We start from the raw sequence: 23187 nt of genomic DNA on the forward strand, positions 1-23187 counted from the left end.
TACTCATTGGTGAAAAAGTCAAGGATATATTATGCATTTTTTGCTTTTGTCGCACTTGCTGAAAATCAATCTAGTTGTAGGATTAAGACTCTCCGTTCGAACCGAGGGGGAGATTACATTCTTCCACACTGAATAATTTTTCGAAGCAAAAAGGCATTGTCCATCAATATACTACTGCATATACTCCACAACAGAATGGGATTGCAGAGAGAAAGAATCGGTCACTCATGGAGATGGCCAAATGTGTGCTTTTGCCACATGGTTTTTGGATGGCAGCAGTTATGTGTGCTTGCCATGTTTTGAATAGGTGCCCTATCAAGACATTAAAAAATATTACGCTTTTTGAGGCTTGGAACAGCCAGAAACCTTCAATTGGCCATTTTCGTACTTTTGGGTGTCTTGCGTATGCTCATATTTTCAAGGTACTAAGAAAGAAGTTGGATAACAAGGCTCTTAAATGCATTTTTAGAGGGTACAACAGTGAGAGCAAAGGATATAGATTATATGATCCCGTTTCCAAGAAAGTATTTGTTAGTAGGAATGTGGTTTTTGATGAAAATTTAGAATGATCCCTTGCTGGTTTTGATACATATCAGGCTGTCAATGATGTCTTTGAAGGGTTGCTGCCCATTTCTTTTGGTGATACAGCTGGAGCTTCAACAAATGAACATAATGCTCAGCCAACTACTCCATTAATTAATGCAAAAATTCAGCTTATGGTTGATTAGAATATTTAGTAAGATGCTGAATTTGAGATTCAACAGGAGCTTGTACACAATCAGGAAGCTAGGTAGATGCCTAGATGGTACTTGCAAACTATAAAAGATAGTCATTTGGATGCTCCTATTGCTAGTCATACTAGAAGACAAGCTCATCTGCATGATCGTGCTAATACATTGGAGTTTGTTATGGCAGCATATACACTTGATGATGAGGAGCCTGAACGTTTTGAGGATGCACAAAGTAATTTATGTTCAAATAAATGAAAAGACCCATGAAAAATAGTATTTTTGAAGAAGAAAAATAGAAGAAATTTAGTAAGTCTGTGCTCGATGACAGCAATGCAAGCCGAATTTGATTCTATCATAAAGAATCAAACATGGGATTTAGTGACATTGCCTGTTGAGAAGAAAGCCATTGGTACAAAGTGGATCTATAAGCTAAAAAGAAATACAAATGGATCCATTGACAAGTATAAAGACAAGCTTGTGGCCAAAGGTTACGCACAAAAGAAAGGTATTGACTATGAGGAGGCATTTGCTCCTATATCCCGTATGACTACCAGTCGGTCTATGGTTGCTTTGGCTACCCATCACGGTTGGACTGTACACCAGTCTCATATTAAGACTGCATTTTTACATAGGGAACTGCAGAAAGAAGTGTATGTACAGCAGCAGCCCATTGGTTTTGCAGTTGAGGGATCTGAACACTCGGTATATAAATTGAAAAAGGCTTTGTATAGTTTGAAGCAAGCTCCCCGAGCTTGGTATGCAAAAACTGATACCTCTTTACTCAACCAAGGGTTCATTAACATCTCATCAAAGTCTACTCTTTACGTAGGTAAAGTGGGGGGATCCTTGCCTATCATATGTCTTTATGTAGATGACCTTCTACTCACATGGACACATGCTGATCAGATTTCAGCATTCAAACAAAGTTTGCCCCAAACTTTTGAGATGTCAAACTTAAGGCCTTTGCACTACTATTTGGGCATTCAATTCATTCATGATGCTAGAGGCATGGGATTGTCATAGTCCCGATATGTTGGTAGACTTCTTGAGAGGTTTGGCTTATAGGACTACAAGCCAATTTGCACACCCATAGAGACTAGACTCAAGCCGTCCTTGCATGATGACAATGATTTGTTTGATATCCATACGTATGCTTCAATAGTTGGATGTCTTGTTTATTTATGCAACACAAGGCCAGATACTCAGTTTGCAGTTTCAGCCCTGAGCAAATATATGCACAACCCACGCATGTCACATTCGCAAGCTGTGAAGCGTGTTTTTCGTTACTTGCAGATGACTAGGACTCTTGGATTGCTTTATACCACGAGGGTACCACTACAACTACATCCTTACAGTAATTCAAATTGGGCTGGCGATTTTGATTCACGTCACTCTACAAGTAGAAATTGTTTCTTTCTTGGCTCATCTTGCATCTCTTGGCTTAGCAAGAAACAATCCACTATTGCCACATCATCTTGTGAAGCTGAATACAAGTCAACTTTCACTACCATAGTTGAACATGTATGGCTGAGACATTTGTTGGCTGATCTTGATGTATCTATCACGGAGCCTACTCCTTTGTTTACTGACAGTCTGAGTGCCATTGCAATGGCAGGAAACCCAGTGTTTCATGCACACACAAAACACATAGAGATCCACTATCACTTTGTCAAAGAGAGGCTACACACAAGAGCAGACATCTTCACCAAAGCTCTTTCTCGTGACAAACTTAAAGCATTCTACAATGCTTTAAATTTGATCTCCTTTGGTGGATGATCCTTGTATGTTGATCACTCTTCACTCCAGGGGTTTTGTTGGGTTTGACTCATGCCTACACTCATAGAGGAGTGCCACTAATCCTCAATAGAACACTGGGGAATTTTTTACTCTCCTCATGAGGGGTTTTTTCCTCCAGTTTTATTCTCCTTTATTTTATGTGCTTATGTTACACAGTTCGGACACTTATCATGTTTTACACCTTTCAAGTGTGAACGCACATTAGCAACCCTAAGGTTTAAGGGTTTTACTTTGTACTTGCACATTACACTCTTTGATTATTGCATTGGGAGTCATATCTTCACTCTCATACTCTCTTCACTATCAATTGTGTACTCTCAGTTGAGCTTCGAGCTATCCTCTCTCTCTCTCTCTTACACACACATTCTACCTCCTATGATCCAAATCTCTACATGTGCACTACATGCACAAGGGTCAACAATCCTGTTGTATATCGATGATTTACTTATCATTGGCTTCGATTCTACTGCCAAAGCCAAAATTAAGGCCAAGCTTTGTTTTGCCTTTGAGATGACTGACCTCAGTCTATTATCTTATTTCTTGGGAATGGAGTTAGTTTGTTCTGGGGGAAGTATTTGTGTCTCAGAGCACAAGTACACCCTTCAGCTCATGGAATAGTATTACACGGATCAAACATGGCCTGTGATCACACCTCTTAATCCCACTGTCCATCTGTCAAAGGATACCCTAGGTCAACCCTTCAATGCACACACCTATCGCTTTGTTGTAGGGAAGCTTCTTTGGTTGATTCATATTAGACCAGATTTAGCATACTCAATTATTGTCCTTAATCAATATTTTTCAACAGCTAGGATGTCACATTGGATTGCTTGTCTTTGTGTGTTGAGATATTTGCAGTGTACTTTTCATTATGAATTGACTTATTGACATGGTTTATGCTTGTAAAGTTACACCGATTCTGATTGGGCAAGAGATCCTTACACCCAATGTTCCCATGGCGGTTACCTCTTTTCCTTGGGCATGGCTCCCATTTCTTAGTCAAGCCATAAGCAGGAGACAGTGGTAGCTTCCATAACGGAGGCTCTCTTTAATGGTATCACTGAGGCCATCTATCTAAGGAGCTTGCTAGCTATGCTTCAATTCCCTTGTGTTTCTCCTACAGTTGTCTACTGCAATAACCAGAGTGCCATTGCCCTTGCATGCAACCCAATCATCACCCCTCGGACAGCATGTGGAAGTTCACTTCCACTTCACCAGAGAGCAAGTTAATCTAGGCACTATTCACTTGGAGTTTGTGCCTTCAAGCAATAATTTTGCAAACATTTTGACCAAAGCGGTCAATTATCCGATCCTACAATACATCCTACCTCGGATTGGCTTGGGTCCACCCTCCTCTACTTCTTCAACTTGATGGGGAGAGGATGCTTTCCTCTTGCTTCTCCCTCCAATTTGAAAGGGGGCGGTTTCTTCTCTTGTTCAATGACAATGATAATGTTTACAATTTAGTTTTAGACATTTCAAACATTTATTCTTTGTATTATACTTAAGGATATTTGTAACTTCATCCACACTATCAGAATGACATGATTGTAAAAGGGCACTAGGACAAGTAAACAATTACCCTACGCGAGCACTATCTAGTGGCACCATTGCATCACATTCTACATGAGCATGAAATCCTTCATACCCCTTTGCATTACCCCATGCATCGGCATTCTATTCATATAAACATATACATGTGTGCATTTATCCCGTTCGGTCACCCTTGGAGTGGTCAACTTCGGGCCAACCATAATCCTGGCATTACATATGGCAATCTCTGAAGAATCTATTCTTCCTATACTTGCATGATGGCTTTGCTTGTCTTGCTTGCTTATCCGTTTTACCTCTCTCTCTACATCTTCTTCATATGATTGGTACACAAACACACATAGGCCTCCCTATGCACTTATCCTAGTAGTGTATGGGATTTCTTTGCTTGTTATATGACGGTAGTAGAGCCATCCATCCTTATTTTCCCATACTTCAGGACGCAATGACTCAATAGGATGAAAACTGATTTGAAACCATCACTTAATGCTAAATCTTTTAAACAAGTCACACCAAAACCCCTATTTAAAAAAAAAAGTCCATTGTTGATTCCATCCGCCCTTTGCAAGACTTAGTAGGCCCCTAGGCAACCAACGCGCACCCTTAGTCCGATGCCCTGCCCTCTCTGGAATGATTACTTGGGCTCCCTTGGTAAGATAACCATCAGTCATTAGGCAGCTGACGTGCATCCTTTGCCTGATACCCTAGTTGCTTTCGAGCGGGACGCCTTGCGGTAAAAAACTATATATATTAAGGGCTTACTTCTCATGGCTCTATTTTGGGCCTGAGGGGGTGTTGAGCTAAAAATGCATTAGCTTGACTTAAACAGCCCCAAAATATGATTAATTAATAAAGCAAACCTTTTATTTTAAAAAGAAACACAATCCTAGAGAGTTATTGTGTCCCACATACAAAACCCTAAATTGGATGCCCCAAATTTTCTATAAATAGGCATACAACCCACCACTCTCCCTTAATCTCGTTTTAGAAAATTTCATGTCTTTCAGCTTGCTGCCCACACCCCAGACGCAAAGGACATCACGGTCCAAGCTAGCCATTGCTGTTTACAATAGTTTGGCACTTATTTCCAGCCTACTACACTATTCGGAGCTAATTTCAGCTTGCTGACTGTTGTTGCTGATCCAACCTTCCTTTGGCTGTATTTGCTGGTGTTCGACATTCGAAGGCTGCCTTGCTGTGTTTCAGAATCCGTTCGGAGTATAATACTCTCTCTAGCTCATTACCCCTATCCTAATCCTCGATATACAGGAGTTTGTGGTACAATATTCACTCTCTGCATAGTGTGTTTGCTACATGAGCATTATTCATTATTATTTGTGTTCATTGTCTTTGAGTTACCCTAACTCTAATTGTATTCTATGTTATCATTTTGTGCTTTGTCATATGATTGGTATTATGTTTTTATGTTTAGAGAATCTCGTCACACCTTTGCCATCTTATGAAGAATGTTCTAAAAGTATTTTGTAAAATTACTCACACTTTGGTTGACACTGCATAAACTAAAGACCTTGCAAGCATTTAGAGGGAGAACCTATATCCTTAGATGCACTTATCTAGAGGGTGAGTTAGCATCAGGGAGGGGGTGTTAAAATGTATGGTGCTCAAAGGGTGAGCTACAAGCACATGTAAAGTGTTGTATCCCATGAGCAAAGAGAGAAAAGCGTGTCCAAGCTAGAAAGCTATAAGAGAATGTGCTTGCTCAACTGTCAAATAAATCGAGTCTTTTTCATAGCATCATGATTCTCTACTTGTTCTTCTACTTTCCTCCATAGCTCATTTCTATATTTTTGCTCAAACCATGTTTTGTAATAATCTATAGAATTGGGTAATGACACTAAAGGAGCTAGGCTGCTTCATTAGAAGAGTAATGAAAATCCTTAAATATGGTGTAATGATTTATATAGTGATAACTAGTAGAAGCCATAGGAACAAATACATGAAGAGGGTTATTGGAAAGAACAAACAAGCAAAAGCACCAATGAGGTGAAAATGCATTACAAACTAAATAGCTCTTTTAAACATCCCCAAAACAAGTCATTACTAAAACTTTCATTAAAAAGAAGCATGTTCCTAGAGAGTTTCTATATCCCATAAGCTAAGCCCTAATTTGGAAGGATCCACTTATCTATAAATAGACAAGGTGCACACCATTTAGCTTATCTCGTTTTGCAGGTTCTCAGCCATCAACCCTTCTTTAGTGGCTGTCCAACCCCAAGCAACTACTTCCACGGAATCATCAGTCCCCCTAGCAGCTATCCAATGCTGCTAGCAATTGTTCCTTTAGCCTTTCATAATTTACAACATTGATTTGTTCACTTCAAAGTTCTCTTTCTTCTCTTTTTTTTTTGTATGTTTCAATCTAGGTTTTGCATTTTGTATTTTTGCATTATTGTCTGAGTTATTGTGTTTTGGTCATATTCACACATTCTATGTTTTCTCAATGCAAACCCCAGCATACATTTACATGGTATCAAAGTTTGTGCTCTTGTAAAGCGTATCCTATGGCTACCATGAAAAGCTTGGTTTTGTGCAAGATACATGAACCACATATAACGAATTCACAATGTCTCAAACTCCTCCTTGGGATCCTACTACGACTTAGGAGGCTTCTCCATCATTGAAGGCCTTGATGAGGCATTATGGACTCCATGAAGAAGATGATGCTTTACCTTCACCTTCTTCTTCTTGGCCAAATGCACGTGTCATGGCAAACGAGGAGTTCCAAGAATACTTGCGCTCTCCAACTCTTGGAAACCTTGCTCCTAATACATCCCAATAGGTTGGTAATATTGGCTACCTCTCCAATCAAGGAGAACATACAACATTTGGAATGACTGGCGATCCATCTTCTTCATTACCGCCAGGCCCAATATCAAGTCTGTCAAACCCATTTGAGTCATTCAAATCAAAACCCTCCCCCGTGTTTCCTTTTGGTATGCAAAACCCAATTAATGATTGGTTTGAGTATGTAAATGTTAATTGAGGAGGCTCTCAAAGCAGACGTACTTCCGCAGGTATATTTGACACTTCTATTTCATTTGAGCTTAGTGTTGGTAGTCACTTTTCTCAAACTCCTCCCACCCGTCAATCTTCTCATCAAAACATAGATTTTCTTTCTTTTTGCTTTCAATAACTTAGGATTGCACTCCATGTCTGCATCCAACACACTAGGATTTGGATCATCTATTTCACTTCCTAGCACCTTTTCTTTTTCTACACAACATGTTAGCTACCCACATGTGAATACCACTCTGCACCCTAGTACATTGTAAGCAAGAATTTAGTCATTATTGTCTAAGTTATATTGAGACAATAGCAAAAACCAAAACACAGTACCCTAGTGCAAAGTGGATACTCAAACAATAATGCCCACATGGGTTTGGTTTCTTTGGTGTCTTTAGTTCCATCTAAGAACAGGGTTATTGTCTAACTTATTGTGTTTTAGTTGTGTTCCTACATTCTATGTTTTCTCAATGTAAACCCTAGCATATCTTCACAAGGGTAACCACCTAGGATGGGTGGCTGGAGTCCGGACGGACAACCAGCCAAAGTGATCAAAAGAAAAAACCCTATCCCAAGGCACTTTGATGTCCCCTAAACTTTCATGGGCTCACACATAGAAATGCCTAGAATGCTCCCAAAAATTCCAACAAACCCCCCAACATCTCAACAAGGGAGCCACAAGAGGAAAAAAAACATTGGTGCTCATGAAGTTCACACCTTTCTAGAAAAGAAAATCAGCAGTTTTCTCCCTTGAGTCGTTCAAAAATGAAAGGACCAACTCCAAGGATGAGATCTCAATACCAAAATAGATATGTGAGATCAAGATCAGCTACAATAAGATAGTCCAAAGACCTTCAGCTGGCCTGAGGGAATAATGCCCTCTAGGGTTGGCCGACAGCACACAAAAGCCAACACCTGAAAGTCTTTTGTAAGAGACCATCCCTACAGAACACAATGCAAATCATCACTGGTACACAGAAATTATCTGCTAAAATCCCTTCAAAAGAATACATCCCCCTTCCAAATAAGAAAACTCAAAGAAAAACAAAGGGATCAAAGGATTCATGCTGGTATACATTTTGCAAGTGATTAAGTGAAGCATCATCAAGTTCATAATTGCTGAAAAGGACAATCGACCATAGACCCAAAAACATTATCAATCATGTAACTTAGCCCCAAGAGAAGTGCCAAAATGGAGGATGAAGAATACCAAAGCAAGGCAGCACCAAGAAAGCATGGCACCTGTCAAAGGAGGAGAGAAAATGCCACCAGGAGGATCTCAAGCACAAGTGCCATGCTACAAGCACAAAGTCAGTGCCAAGTTGTTATCACAGATCACAGGAGTCTCCCTGCAGCCATGTGCAATTCATTGCCATGGCAACCTGCTTCAGAAATATAATGGCAATACAACATCACTCGCCACCTTCCCAACCCCAGCCAAGAATGTGTCACACCGAGCCAACAAACAAACAAGCTAAAACCCCTTCAAAAGAATCCATCCCCCTTCCAAATAAGAAAAATTGAAGAAAAACAAAGGGATCACAGGTTTCATGCTGATATACATTTTGCAAGTGGTTAAGAGAAGCATTGTCAAGTTAAGTTCATAATTGCCAAAAAAGACAATCAACCACACACCCAAAAGCATTATCCATTGTGTAACCTAGCCCCAAGAAAAGTGCCAAAACGGAGGATGAAGAATACCAAAGCAAGATGTGCAATCACTTACTGCAATTCCAGCATTAGAAGCAAAAATGCGAGCTTTTCGAGCATTATCATCAAAGCGGCGGACTCTTGAGAAGTCCCTGCCTCCAATAAAGTCATCTTTTGCCTTTCTTCCAGCTGCAATTTCCCTGGAAACTGATGGGTCGATCTTCACCTACCAAAAGCAGTCAGTCTATTCAATTCTGTTCCAATCAAATTATGCATGACATGAAATAGGTGAACCGAGAGAGAGAGAGAGAGAGAACCTACTGAAAACTTAGTGAATATAAATTAAGGTGATGATGAAAAAGAGAAGCAATGCCAAAAGCATAAAGTAACTCCCAACATATTTCAAGTGAGAAAGAAAGAAATTATACTATGAAGAATCTCCACGCCAAGAAACTAATGGAAGTTCTTTAAATCATTCATCCTCGAGTAAAACCTATGAGAGTGCACAATGGAAGCAAGAATTCAAGCATGGAGTTAGAAGAGAAGAGAGAGACGAAATGAATGCAAGAGAAATAAGGAACGCTCTGATGTGGAAACTGATGCAAGGCTGCAAACAGTCAGCCCCTACATGTGTGAGTGTCAATGAGGATGCCAGACTGAGGGCAGGATGGTGAGGAATTCAGTCAATGGGAGGATGATGAGGTGGAAGAAAGAAGATGTTGCTGGAGGCTGACAATGCTGCCTTAATAGGCAATGGCATGGAAGATGGCCAACCTCCATGTCATGATGGCCAACCTCCATGTCATGATGGCCAACTACCTGCCAAAGGTGGCCAACCTACTGCTGTCCAACCTGCTTCCCATGAAAGGGCCACCCAGCCACCAAAAGATGCTATTCAAGTGAGAGACACTGCCACCCATGAAGCATGATGGTTTGACCAGCAATATACATCCAAAACAGGCTGAGAACATGTGTGAAACAGGTTGCAGGTGACTGAATGACTGCACCTAATGCATGCACATACCTTCATTGGGTAGGAGATCACTACACACACACTCTCTCTCTCACAGTGAGTTAGGGCCCCCTGCTTCGGGGTGGAAGGGAGGGGGGGGCACATGCACTCAAGTGCTTGGTGCTGGAATGTCACATCCACGAATGTGAATGAAAAATATGAAAGTACAACCCTAAGTACCACACTCTTAATGGGTGTTCACACAAGGAAAACACCCTTCTCCAACAATAAAGTAAAAAGTGCATGTGTGCATGGGAGGGTTCAAACCAAAACAACCGAAGTAACACAATAAGTATAACAAATGCCGCTAAAGTGAATGATGTTAACATATACAAGGTATGACAGCATATCAATCCCCAAATGGTAGAAAGCCTACAACCTTGCCAAAGCCTAAAGGCTTTTGTCGGGAACAAAGGGTCACTGTGCCTTTTACGGTGTTCAGGTGTGCACCCACCCTTACACATGTGCCACATATATATTATCAAAAAAACCTAAAGTGGTACACTTCGTAATTGTACCCACATTGAGTCTTTTACTCTCTATCTCATTCTCTACTCTGCACTCACTCCCTCTCTCACTGTGCATATCTCAACCTCGCATGTCTCGATCCTTGCACACTCGCTAACAAACTGGCATTAGAACAGGCAAGGAGTGCACACTTCTCGAGGCACAATCGGACATGAGCTGGACAGGCAGCAGGCTGGTCAAGTGGCATGTCAACTACGAGCAGGCAACGGGCTGGATAGGTTAGCTGTGACTAAGCAGGCGGGCCTGGTGAGCAGGCCGTCGGCTGAAACGGGCTGGACAGGTCAGCCCTAACCAAGCAGGCGGCACGCGTCAAGTCAACACAGTCACTGGGTCACAATTCAACTGACATTTTTCATCATTTTTTATTATTTTCTGCAATTTGTCCCCCCCCCCCCCCCCCCCCCCAACTGATGGCCGTTTGCATGAGCAAGCACAGTGAAATTTTGAGCCAAAAATTCGGGGCTTTTCCCGGATTTGTGGATTTTGATGTAGAACAAGACAATCTGACTCAGAAATTGCAAATTTGGTGCACATTTGCCCAGGAAATTCAGGGTTTTTCACATTTTAGTGAAATTTTGTCAATTTCACTTAATTTTGTGCATACCAGACCCAAGAAATTTTGAGGCTTTTCACATTTTAGTGAAATTTTGTCAATTCCACTTAAATTTGTCCACACCAAACCCAAGAAAATTGGAGCTTTTGTAGAATTTCATCAAATTGTGCAAGAATTCCTGGTATATGCACATGGGTACATGTATTGACCCAATTTGGGCGGATTTGCCTTTGAAAATTTGGGGCTTTTAACCACAATCATCAAATTTGTGCCCAAGAATGCATTTGGAGCAAAAATTGCAGCAGAATTTTGGGGATTTCACATGCAATTGGTGCATTGGCCTATAAAAGTGGCTGTAATTGATTGTGGAGTGTAGTAGCAGACATTCTCTAATTCAGGAAATCAATTTGCAGATCTGAAATCTCTGCAATTTCCTGATTTCACTATTGGTTGGTACTTGCAGTGTGCCATGGTCATTTGTGTGATATTTGGGCATGCATTTGCTGATATTTGAGTCAATTTAGTGCTGCAAATCATGGCTGGAGACAGTGACGACAGCAACCTTTTGCACATCAAGAAGCTTTAGGGTACACACAATTTTGCAATATGGAAAAAATAGTGCTACAATGTCTTGGTGCAAAAGAAATAGGTGAAGCACATCAAAGTGAAGGAAATAAAACCAGCAGGTATGGAACAAGAAGAGTAGGATGATTTAAATGAGCTTACATGCTCTACCATAGAGCTCTCAGTGTCAGACAACTTGCTCTTTAACATTGAGAAGCTGAATTTTGTTCTGCATATGAAATGTGGCAAAGACTTAAGGAATTGTATGCTCAAAAAAGTGCAGCTAGCAAGGTTTATTGGCTCAAAAAGTTGATAAATCTTCGCATGAAGGAAGGTATAGCCATGTTTGTACATTTGAATGAGTTCAACTCAATTTTCAGTTAGCTAATTGCTTTGGATTTCCACATTGATGATGACTTCAAGGCTACTTTCTTGCAATGCACTCTGCTTGAAAGTTGGAATACTTTTAGGACAGCTTTGAGTAACTCAAATGCTTAGCTATTATATTCTGATGTGGAGAGTTCTTTGCTGATAGAAGAACTCAACATGCAAAAGAATTCAGCAAACAAGTATTCTAATGCATTGCACACTAGGGATAGATTTCAACAAAAGGACAGTTCTAAAAATAGAGCACGCTGTAAGTCTCGTGGCAGAATTATGGAGTGTCATCATTGTGCCAGGAAAGGGCACTACAAATCAAACTGTTTTCAATTAAAGAAAGAGAAAGGCAAAAGCAAAAACGTTAACGACAACAAGGTTGAGAAAAAGAACAGCCAAAGAAAAGCAATGTGAAGATAGAGGAGGCAAATGTAATCACTCATGAGAATGACAATGACAATGATGTACTCCTTGCTTCTTCTTTAAGTGCACATGCATTGATTGCAAATTTTGATGATGACATGCATACTTGGATACTTGATTCAAGTGTGTCTTTTCATGTTACACCGCATCATGAGTGTGTTTCCGACTACAATGGTGGTGCACGTGGTGTTGTCCGCTTTGGGGATAACTATGCATGTAAAATTGCAAGTATTGGCAGTGTGAAATTGGAATTTTAGCATGGCTCTGTGTTTGTTTTGCATAATGTGAGGCATGTACCTCAGCTCAATAAGAGCTTGATAAGCACAAGGCAGCTAGATGACGAAGGCTATCATACCACCTTTGGGGGGATAGCAAATGGAAAATTTGTAAGGGCTCTCGCATCGTTGCTAAGGGCTCTAAAAGTGATACTTTGTATCCTTTGTATGTATCTAGCATACGTGACCATGTAGTCGCCATAACCGAGCAACCAAGTGTTTCTTTGTGGCATAGCCGGTGGGGACACATGAGTCGAACTGGAATGAAAGTGCTTTCTCATTTGGAGAAGAAGAAAAATGACCAAAAGGAGGAGGACAAATCGAAGGACAAAGAGAAGGGTTCCACTTATCACATCTATGGCAAGACAAGTCACTAGAAGAAGGATTGCCCCGACAAGGAGAAGAAGAAGAAGAAGTCTTCAAAGGATTCAAGAGTGGTGGCTGCTCCCTCATCAGCTGCCTTCCTCCACTTGGAAGTAATTGAGACATCAATCCCTAGGGCTTCTGATGCTACATTGATAGCTCCACATTCTTGTGAATGGATTGTTGACAATGGTGCCTCTCGGCACATGACTCCTACAACCAGTATCGCATATTTAAAGTCTTTGCATGGAAAAATTCTCATCGGTGATAACTCTTTTGTCCCTATTCAAGGGAGGGTTAATATACAGCTTATTCCAAATGGGCAAGGTAGTGCTCATACTTCAAAGATACTTTATGTGCCAAGCTTGGGTTACCATTTGCTTTCAGTACACAAGATTCGTATTCTCGACCTCTTGGTTGAGTTTGACAAGGATTCCTTTCGGATTTTTGATCGTGGATCGAGACAGGTGCTTACTTCCAATTATGAGGAGAACGGAGTCTAAAGTTGAAGTCTCCTTCCGCCTTGACCTCTCTTCTTCTTACCTCTCAAACATAATCTGAGCTTTGGCGTGCTCGGTTTGGCCACCTAAATTATGATTACCTTCAAAAGGCTTCTAAAGGATAGCTTGTTTGAGGTCTGTCAGACATTGTGGTGAGCCAGCAGCCGTGTATATCCTGCATTCGTGGGAAACAACATCGTGATGCGATTCCCAGCAAGGCTTCGAGGAGGTCTTCAGCACCCTTGGAGCTTGTATCTATAGATCTATGAAGACCTATGAGGACAGAGTCCCTTAAGGGGAGCCTGTATTTCATGCTGAACGATTTTAGCAGGATGACATGGGCTTATTTTTTGCCGTTGAAGTCAAAGGCGTTCTCCCACTTTAAGAATTGGTTACTCTTTGAGGAGAACTAGTCAAGCCAAAAATTGAAGACAGTACAATCGGATAAGGGTGGTGAATTTGTTTCTAATGAGCTCTCTAGTTATTTCAGTCTTCAACCCACAGTTTGCAGCTGTTTACAGCAGACTGACTATTGCTGATTTCTCTCCATTTAGAAAACAATCTCGTTTTTGCAGATTTCAGGTATTTCAGCTTGCTACCCACACCCCAAACATGGAGGACATCGCGATCCAAGCTGGCCATTGCTGTCTACAACAGTCTGGCACCTGTTTCCAACCTATCACACACTGTTCAAAGCTGATTTCAGCATATTGACTACTGCTACTGTTTTTTCCTGCGTTTTTAGTCTTTCTCTCTCCTGCAGCCTGCGTTTTTTGTCTTTCTCTCTCCTCACTTCTGTTTTTCTACTGGTTGCAACCTCTTACTGCTGGTCACATTCTCCTTCCGCTGGCAGCTCACTTCTAGCCCTTCCACTACCCTTCCACCCCTTGAGGCGGACATTGCAGTTTGTGCTTCACACTGCCCTCACACCCCTTGAGACGGATATTGCAGTTCGTGGTTTATGGTGGCTGACCTCTTCCTTCTTCAGCAAGGCATATTGGTATCCATGGCTTCTTTACCAATAGATGACCAAACTACTGGGTGCTCCTACTGTGGCATCACTGGACACACCACCAATGCTTGCCAACTTCGACCCTTACTCCCCACCCCCCCGGAGTATATGCGTCTTCCACCAGGCACTCCTTGTGCCACCTCTCCTTTTTGGGCCACACAGATCATTCTACATCTACTATCAAAGTACTATGCTCAAGGCAATAAGATACATCCAATATGCACTAAGTCCTTTCGAGCACATGGAGGATCAGTTGGCGCTACGACCTCCTGGAGATCGTTGCAATGCCAGCGGCAGTCTTCTCCCACCTATTTTCAGGTGCAGTGGCTACCACGGCCTGCGGTTCAACAATCTGCTCCATCGAGAGACAATGATTGTTTGATACCATCTCCTCGTCAATCTGCTCCTTCGAGAGACAGTGACTACTCGACTCCTTCCTCTTCTTCGGCTACCCAGTCTACTCCACTGAGCGACAACGACTGTTGCCCACCTCTTGCTCATTCTGAGCCCCACCCTTCCCCACCCTCGACTAAGGTTCGAGAGACTACCTCCGGGAGCTCTTTGGAACCCCAGATACCTTCTTTAGCACGACCGACAACACTTCCTTCGTCATCAGACATTTCGGAGTCCGTGATCCATGAGTTTTTGAATTCCCTATCTACTTCCGAGGGGGATTTAGAAGGGGATGTTATTTCTTTGCCCTCAGAGGGGGTATCTACTTCTTCTTCGACTTCAGCGGGGGCCCCTCCACCTCCCACCTCAAAGGGGGAACCTACTCCACATGAAGTTATTCACCCATCCTCTACTTTCTCGGGGTGGCTGTCTTCGACCAGTCATCTCTTCTACTGATACCCAGGATCTTCAGGTACCACCTAGATCGGGACCTCGAAGGTTCAGCCATGACTTGGTGACGAGGCCTTCGTATTCCTTCCAACATGGATGCATGGAGCTAGTGGCTTCTCTCCCGAGGTTGAGTTTCGGGTTCTCCAATTCACTCTGTCTACTGTTCTTTACTGCAGGTTCCCATTCTGGTGGAAATCTTGGATCTTAGGAATCCTCTACGTCTTCTTCTTGCCTTCGTCCCTTCTCAGCATGAAGCCACCTTCCGAAATCGAGTACGGGCATATCCTTATGGTTCTCGGCACCACACAAAGTCCGACATTCCTCCTATGCATTGCATGTTTTCATCATCTTTGTACTAGGGCACTTGTACAAGTGAACAATTTTCCCACAAGGGACACTGTCCAAGTGGCACCTGCTGCATGAGCATTCTTGAGCATGTAGCATTGCATCTCCACCTCACTCTTCTCTTTTTCCTCTTTTGGGTCTGAGAGGGGGTGTTGAGAAACCCTTCACCCACAGTTTGCGTTTTCGCGTTTCTGCGTTTTGCGTTTAGGGTTTGCAGCCCCAAAAAGGGGCACCATCCTAGACTAGCTATGCCTATTTATAGGCCACTCTCTCATTCATTCCTTACAGCTGATTCATTCAGTATGTCACCTCTTCTCTCCAACCTCTCCACTACCCTCACACCCCTTCAGAAGGACATTGCAGTTCGTGGTTCGTGGTTGTCATCATCATCTTCCTTGTGCTACGGTACCCTTGTTCCCTTGTATCACATTCACTCCATGATTTAGAACTTCATCCTTCCATTCATCAGAGTTTCTTCTCTCTTCTCTTCTCCATGTTTGCCGAGTTCACTCCGTGTTCCTCCCCGCCAACCCTACTGTCTCACTAGTACGTCATCTTTTGACACTTGGCCTTGGAATCCCTAGAGCCATCTGACCCTGACCAAAGGAAGTTCTGCACTAGGCGGTGAAGCTGCACTACATAGAATGAGGAGAAGCACCAACACGAGGCGATATACCAGGCCGTTGCTAGGAGGGCCTGGTTAACCACCAGGGCTTGGCCGGCTAGTGAGAGGCGAGCCGTACTCCAATAAGTCAGCTTCCTTTGAATAGAATCAAGGATAGGAAGAAACTACTGGGCGGGGGTGATGTCGAGTCCCACCTAGAACCCTAGGTATCGGACGGTCTACCCTCTGCTCACCCATCTAAATCCTAGGTGGACGCCCCACTCCGTACTAGAGTCTGGGTCTGTGAGGAGACCAACCGACTTTCGCCAGTTGATTTTCGCTCTTGCTACAAGACAGAACACCTCAAGAGCCAGCCTCCCTTTCTCCAGCATCAACTCGTCGTCTTCTATGTAGAGTGCTGTGTCATCTGCATACTCTGAGTCTAACAGCTCAGTCGCCTCTCTCATTGGAAGTCGGAGGCCGCATAATCCACTCACATGTGACCTAAGGAAATGGGACATCGCCTTTGCAAAGAGTAGGAACAACGAGGCCAAGGGACAGCCCTGCCGTACCGATCTCTCAAACCAAAACTCCTCCCCACATCTACCACCTATGAGACCCCTGTCATACCGATCTGTAAAGTGCGGAGACCCCGCAAATCCAAGCCTAGGGAAAACCCAACCTCACCATGGTGCCCTCTAGCAAGTCCCAGTCCACCCTGTCATAAGCTTTCTCAAAATCCAAGAGTAGTACGGCCAGTCTCTGCCCATTGTGCTGAGCCCACTCTGTCGCCTCAAAGAAGGTTATTCCTAAAGCCTGTCTATGTGTCATGAATGATGTCTGGAAGCACGAGGTGTAGTCGCCTACCAATCATCTTTGCCAATGCCTTATAGGCCACTGACAATAATGAGAACAGTCTCCACTGGGAAAGCTCCAACCGGTCTCCCCCTTTGGGGAGAAGACTGATAAGGCCTGCCGAAAGACTCCCTGGCATCTGTCCTAAAGTGAAGATCTCTTGGAAGGCCATTAGCAGGGGGTCCTTCACCACTTCCCAATAGGTAGTGAATAAGGCCTTAGAGAAACCATCCTCTCTCGGGCATTTCTACCCATCCTGTGTATGGAAAGCCTCCTCTAGTTCCTTCTCTGTGAAGGGGGTTAGGAGGGAGTGTCCCATCTCCTCTAAGACGAGGGACAGGACGTGATCCCAAACCTGCTGTCTACATCGCTGCCCTCTAACCAAGGATGTCTCCTGCTGGAACACGTGGCTGTAGTAGTTGGTGGCGATCTCCATCACCTCATCTGGGCTAGAACGAGTCCTCCCATACTAATCTCGAAGGCTATGTATCTGCTCTCCTCAAGAGTGAGGCTGGTGCACCTGGAAGAACTCCTTGCACATCGTATCTCCCTTCCACGCCCAGAAAGCTGCTGAGGTACGGAAAGAGATCTCCGAGTGCTTATCCTCTAGGCCAGCAATGGTTGCTCGTGCGCGCACCTCCTGTGCGTGGAGAGTGGGATCCCTTGGTGCCTCCTGTAATAATCTCTGTGTGGCTGCAAGGTCCTGTCAGAGTGCTCTCTCCTCCTCCCAACTCTGCTACCTGGCCTGTAAGGCTGCCTCTTGGCAGATTCTGCTCGACTCGGCTAGGGCCTCTGCAATCTCCTATGCGATCTGGTCCCTCCTACCCCACTCCTTGGTCCAAACCTGCTCTATCTGTCTCGTCACCTCCTCCCTCCTATAGATCGAGTTAGGAATCTGACAAGATCACATGTCTAGGGTAGATGGTGGGGGGTCAAGTGTCAGGAGAACCGGGCAGTGATCGGCCCACACTTTATTTCTAGGTGTTGGTGGGAGAGATTCAGCTCCAGGAGATACATCTACAGCCCTTGTGTATCTTCCCTCTTTATTTCAACATTCATTGACTACAGATTTATGTGTTCTTCTACCTCTTTTCTCTCTCCCTTTCTCTCTCTTCAATTTCTTTCAATCTTGTTCATACGCTTCCGCATTCGCTGCACTCTGACACATACTTGAGTGTTTCATGTTAGATTAGTGTTTTGTTTTTTCAAGTTAGGGTATATTTTGTTGGGTGTAAAGCCCCTTCGGGTGTAAACTCCCATTTATCCAATGTGTATAAACTTACGGGTGTGAACACACCCTTTACTCATACCCTAACATATAAATACACTTTTATTCTTTGTGTACATTCCAACACACTCATACACTCTTACTCGATTCTCTCAACTCTCTGCTCGACCTCTGTTCACTCCACGCTCACATTCAGGTTAGCACTTGTGTGCAACAAACCGGTATCAAAGCTCGATGGTGCAAGGTGGTAGTCACTGCAAACAGTGTTCTCTCTTCATCATTGGGACCAATAATCAATAGCTCAGGTAACGTCTGCTGCAAGCATAACAGTCTGGCGGGCTGTTGAAGAGTGGACGACCAGTCAACAGCACACAAGGCGAGTAAACAATCGACAGGGACCAACGGGACCAGCGTGCGCACAACACACGGGAGACAGAGACAGTCAACAGGACTGACGACCAGCGCACGGATGACAAACAGAGGCTGCATGTGGCGAGGCGATGTAGGCTTCAGGTCAGCACAACACGACGAGCTACAGGCGCCTGTCTTCATCAGACGGACAAGTCAACAGCCCCCTTTTTTTGTCTTAAAATCAAAAAATTTCAGTCTGATTTATTCCCTCTCTTCCTAGTGTTCGTGCGAGCAAGCACAGAACACAAATCTGTGCAAATCTGTTACTCGAAATTTGGGGCTTTTCCCAGATTTGGTGCCAGACACATGTTTTAGTGATTCCTCATCCACAAATTGCAGACATTGAGTGCATGGGTCTCAAAACTTTCGGGGATTTTCAGATGCAAGTGAAATTTTTGCTTAATTGAGCCAATTTCTTGGAAATTTGTGCACTCCTGGACCCTAAAATTTGGGGCTTTTGCAGAATTTGTGAAATTTCTGCGACATTTGCTTGCACTTGATGCTAGGGAAGATGTACTGATGCAATCGGTTCAGATTTGTCAGTAAAATTTTGGGGGTTTTGCTTAAATTTGAAAATTTTGGTAAAAATAATGTTTGAAATGTACATTGGAAACATTGTTGATGCAATCTTGGTGCTGTAAGCAATGAGATTCATTCCCCACTTATAAAACATTGAACAGAGGATCTTGGTTTCTTTTGTATATCAAAAGTACTTGGTCACACACGCAACAATACATATGTTGGGCAACTTCGATTGAGTTGATGTATTGCTAAATAGTCATTTTGCAACAGTCTTAGTGATCATTTGCAAATCTGGGATCATTGCAAATGTACTTTTGGTGATACTGTTGAAGTGGGAGTCACCTAGTGGTGATGTATGCTTTGCGTATATGCTGAAATTTCAGTTATACTGCTCAATGTCATCAGTTTCACTACTATACATGTACTTGGACTAAACCTTGCTCTCATTGCTTGAAATAGTTGGCTGATATTAATCGAACATTCAGCTCATTGTTTGATGTTATAAATTGCTGTATTTTTCTTGGGTACATTGCTGGAAACCATGGCTGCAAATGCTTCACGCAGCAATCACACTAAATCGCTTCTTGAAATCAAGAGATTTGATGGCACTGGTTTTAACTTGTGGGAGGACAGGATGCAAGGCATTTTGTTTCTCAAGGATTGTGATGATGCTCTTTTGGAAGTCAAGCCTACAACCATGACAGATGAGGATTGGGCTAGATTCAACAAGAAAGTCATTGCATACATTAAAATGGCCGTATCTGATGATGTACTTACAAACATTAAGCATCTTGATACAGCTTATGCCATATGGAAAAAGTTGATGGACACTTATAAAAATACAACTCCAGTAAATCAAGTTCACCTTATGCGTAAGCTTGTAAACATAGAGTTGGATGAGTCTAAGCCCGCATCAGAGCATCTGAGTGCTTTCACAGGGATTTTGAGCCAATTACAAGACTCTAGTTTGCAACCCTTCAATGATAAATTGAAGGTCATTTTCTTATTGCTGACTTTGCTTGATAGTTTGGAGTCTTTGGTTGTTTCATTAAGCAACAATCCTACTTTAACCTTCGATGGTATTAGAAGCTCTATTCTCAATGAGGAGATTAGAAGAAAGTCCAATGGAGAAATCAATGGTTCAGCTTATCATCTGAGAGGCAAGAAAGGTACTGCAAGAAATAAAGGCAAAAGCAGAAGTAAAAGCAAGGGCAAACAACAAGATGTCACTTGCTATCAATGTGGACGTAAAGGATATAAAAACCCCGATTGTCGCTACTACAAGAAAGAGTAAGAAAGAAAGAAACAATAAGGAAAGAAAAATAAGGATGATAAGAAATATGATGACAGCTCTCCCTCAAAAGTTGCAAAAGCAAATGTTGCCTCTGGTGTGGTTATTGAAGAACTCTCTGACATTGGAGAGATACTTGTTGCAACCTTATGTAATGATATAGATATTATGGCAGTAGCAGGTGATATGCACATCACTAAAAAGGAGGTAATTGATACCTTACTTTCAACCTATGATGGGCTGTCTCAATCATGGATAGTGAACAGCAATGCCTCTTTTCATGTCACTCCCTCTTTAGAGTCATTTTCTGAATACACTTTAGGTTGTCTAGGCAAGGTTTACTTGGGCAACAATTATACATGTGAAATAGAGAGTGTAGATATCATTCACTTGGCCCTTGAAAATGATCAAGAGCTGATTTTGCATGATGTCAGATATATACCTGGCATAAAGAAAAAGACTACTATCAATTGGGCAGCTTAATGCAAGAGGGTATTTTACTACCTTTGGTGGTAGAACTTGAAAGATCCACAATGACTCTATATTGATTATTAAAGGAAGCAAAAAAGAGATTTTGTATTATTTACATTGTAAAGCATTACTTGGCAAGTTTTTGAATGAGATTTAATATAAAAGGCTCTAGACTCGACTTTTGTAATGATTGCATATATGAAAAACATGTGAAGTCTCCTTATTACTCTGGTGTTGTTAAGAAGTCCAATGCTCTTGACTTAATACATTCAAATGTGTGCGTGTCTGTTAATTCACATGGGAGTGCAAGATACTTTCTCACTTTTATTGATGATTTCAGTAGAAAGTCATGGATGTTGGTACTAAAGAGCAAAAAGGAAGTATTTGATGCTTTTAAAAAGTTTCATGCAAAAGCTATAAGAATGGATAATGGAGGGGAGTATATCTTTAATGAGTTTAAAAGATTTTGTGTGATGCATGGCATTAAGAGGGAGTTGACAGCCCCTTACAACCCTGCATCAACCCCTTACAGCCCCTTATAAAGGGACTGATGGCCCAATTAGCTTCAATCCAAGCTCCAATTGCTTCCTTCAGTTCAATCACAATCCAACAACCCCACCTCACTTCAACACTTAGGGACAAGCAACCCAATCCACAACACAATCCACTCCCTATCATTACTATGGCTGACGCAATTCACAATCAACAACCATGAGAGAAGCACAGGGAGACGTTGTTTACAATCCTTCCCCGGAATCCATATTACTCCATATTCACAAAGATGACCAAAGAAATGACTACCTATATACCTTTTGTAAATCTGCTCCACCTACAGAGGCTACACAAAGCCATTTAAGAAGCCAATATCATCAGATTTCAATGTCCTTCTGAGCAGGGATGCTAGTAGTCATGCAAGGGCTTTCCCTCGATTGTTCAAGGAAAATATATCCACAGATCCAGCATCAACAATGTATCCTCACAAGGGGTGCACCAAAAAAGACAATGAGCAGGTGGAGATGATAGTGCCTAAGCAGCCATTGAGGATAGCAACTGGACATCTTTCAGGAAATTGGGTTGATTGTGCAGTCATTTGTCATCAAGAGCCACCAATAGCGGTGCAAGCACCATGCAGTGCAGGGCAACTTAATGAGAGGTATCTCAATAACTGTAGTCCCCAAGAATGCAGTCGGAATCACAGTGGATACGGCCTCATCATCAGCAGCATCATCATCAAAATGCAATTGGAATCGTGGGAGATATGCCTCATCATCATCATCATCAAGGAAGTCATCAATGAATGAATGCTGCAATCACCAACCAAAGAGTGAACGAAAGTAATCTATCTATCTCTATATATTATCATGAAAGACCCTGATAAGGCCTTTCAAGTAAAAGTGCGAACCGATATTCATCTAGCAATGCAGGTCTTAGTCTAGGTGGAACTGGTATTGAACTCGGTCTGAAGCATCATAAGTAAGTTTTCCATGCGAAATCGAACATCGAAACGATGCAGGGCAGGCAACGGTAGGACGTTGGAGTTTAAGATGGTGCTGTTTCAACTTTTTGTTCTTCGTTTAGAGTTAATTCGTCTCTCAGCCACAGGCAGAAGAATGTTAAGTCGAACCATATTGCCCTCTTGGAAGTCGGTGAAGCTGACGTCGCTGTCCATCCTCGCTGCCGCTGTTGCTGTCGCTGTCGCTGTCGTGGTTGTGTTGCTGTTGTCGGATCCGTTCCGATAGAGCGCCATTGAGATCCCGAACCATCAGAACCTTCTTTTTCTGATAACGCCTGTTCAAACATCCTTCCAAACCATTTTGATGTTCCACCTGAAGATGGTGCACCTCGTAAGTTCCTTAGGCCACCCTTGACATTAAGCCTGGTCACTAAGTCCTTTGGCCTATCATCCTCAACCACATGGAGCACAATCTAAGTCTTTGACCTCGAGCATCCACCAATATAAGGAGTTTGACAGCAGGAGAAGGGCATCTACTTAATCAATCCATGCATCTCAAACAAGGCAAGAAGACGATACCTAACAGTCGATGTCTCTTGGTGGAGCAGACTATAGAAACACAAGTCATGGTTGTGGAAGCCATTGGACTTACAAATAGGTGGGGGAAGCTAGATGAGGAAATCTAGCCCTGATGGAGCAGGAATTGCAAAAATGCAAGTATGTGCGGTAGCAAGTGCCTGCCAAAGCCATTGTCGATGCCCAAGATTGTGAAATGCACTCCTTTACAAATCTCGCCCTACCCC

General features: G+C 42.6%; 1 protein-coding gene across 1 annotated transcript in view; it reads right to left on the reverse strand.

Moving 5' to 3' along the window:
- The window catches only part of LOC148036493 (uncharacterized), a 64697-nt gene extending 41807 nt beyond the window's left edge, over positions 1-22890 (reverse strand). Inside the window, exons 1-2 of the mRNA XM_087678485.1 lie at positions 22556-22890; positions 8830-8979 (exon numbers count right to left, since the gene is read on the reverse strand). Of these exons, the coding sequence (XP_087534611.1) occupies positions 8830-8979; positions 22556-22678 (273 nt within the window). The 5' untranslated portion in view covers positions 22679-22890. The remainder of the gene's footprint in view (positions 1-8829; positions 8980-22555) is intronic.
- Positions 22891-23187: the final 297 nt, after the last annotated feature.

Source organism: Lygodium microphyllum, chromosome 5 (genome assembly GCF_053477565.2).
Source record: "Lygodium microphyllum isolate KBCC chromosome 5, Lygodium_microphyllum_v1.1.10, whole genome shotgun sequence".
Lineage (NCBI taxonomy): Eukaryota > Viridiplantae > Streptophyta > Polypodiopsida > Schizaeales > Lygodiaceae > Lygodium > Lygodium microphyllum.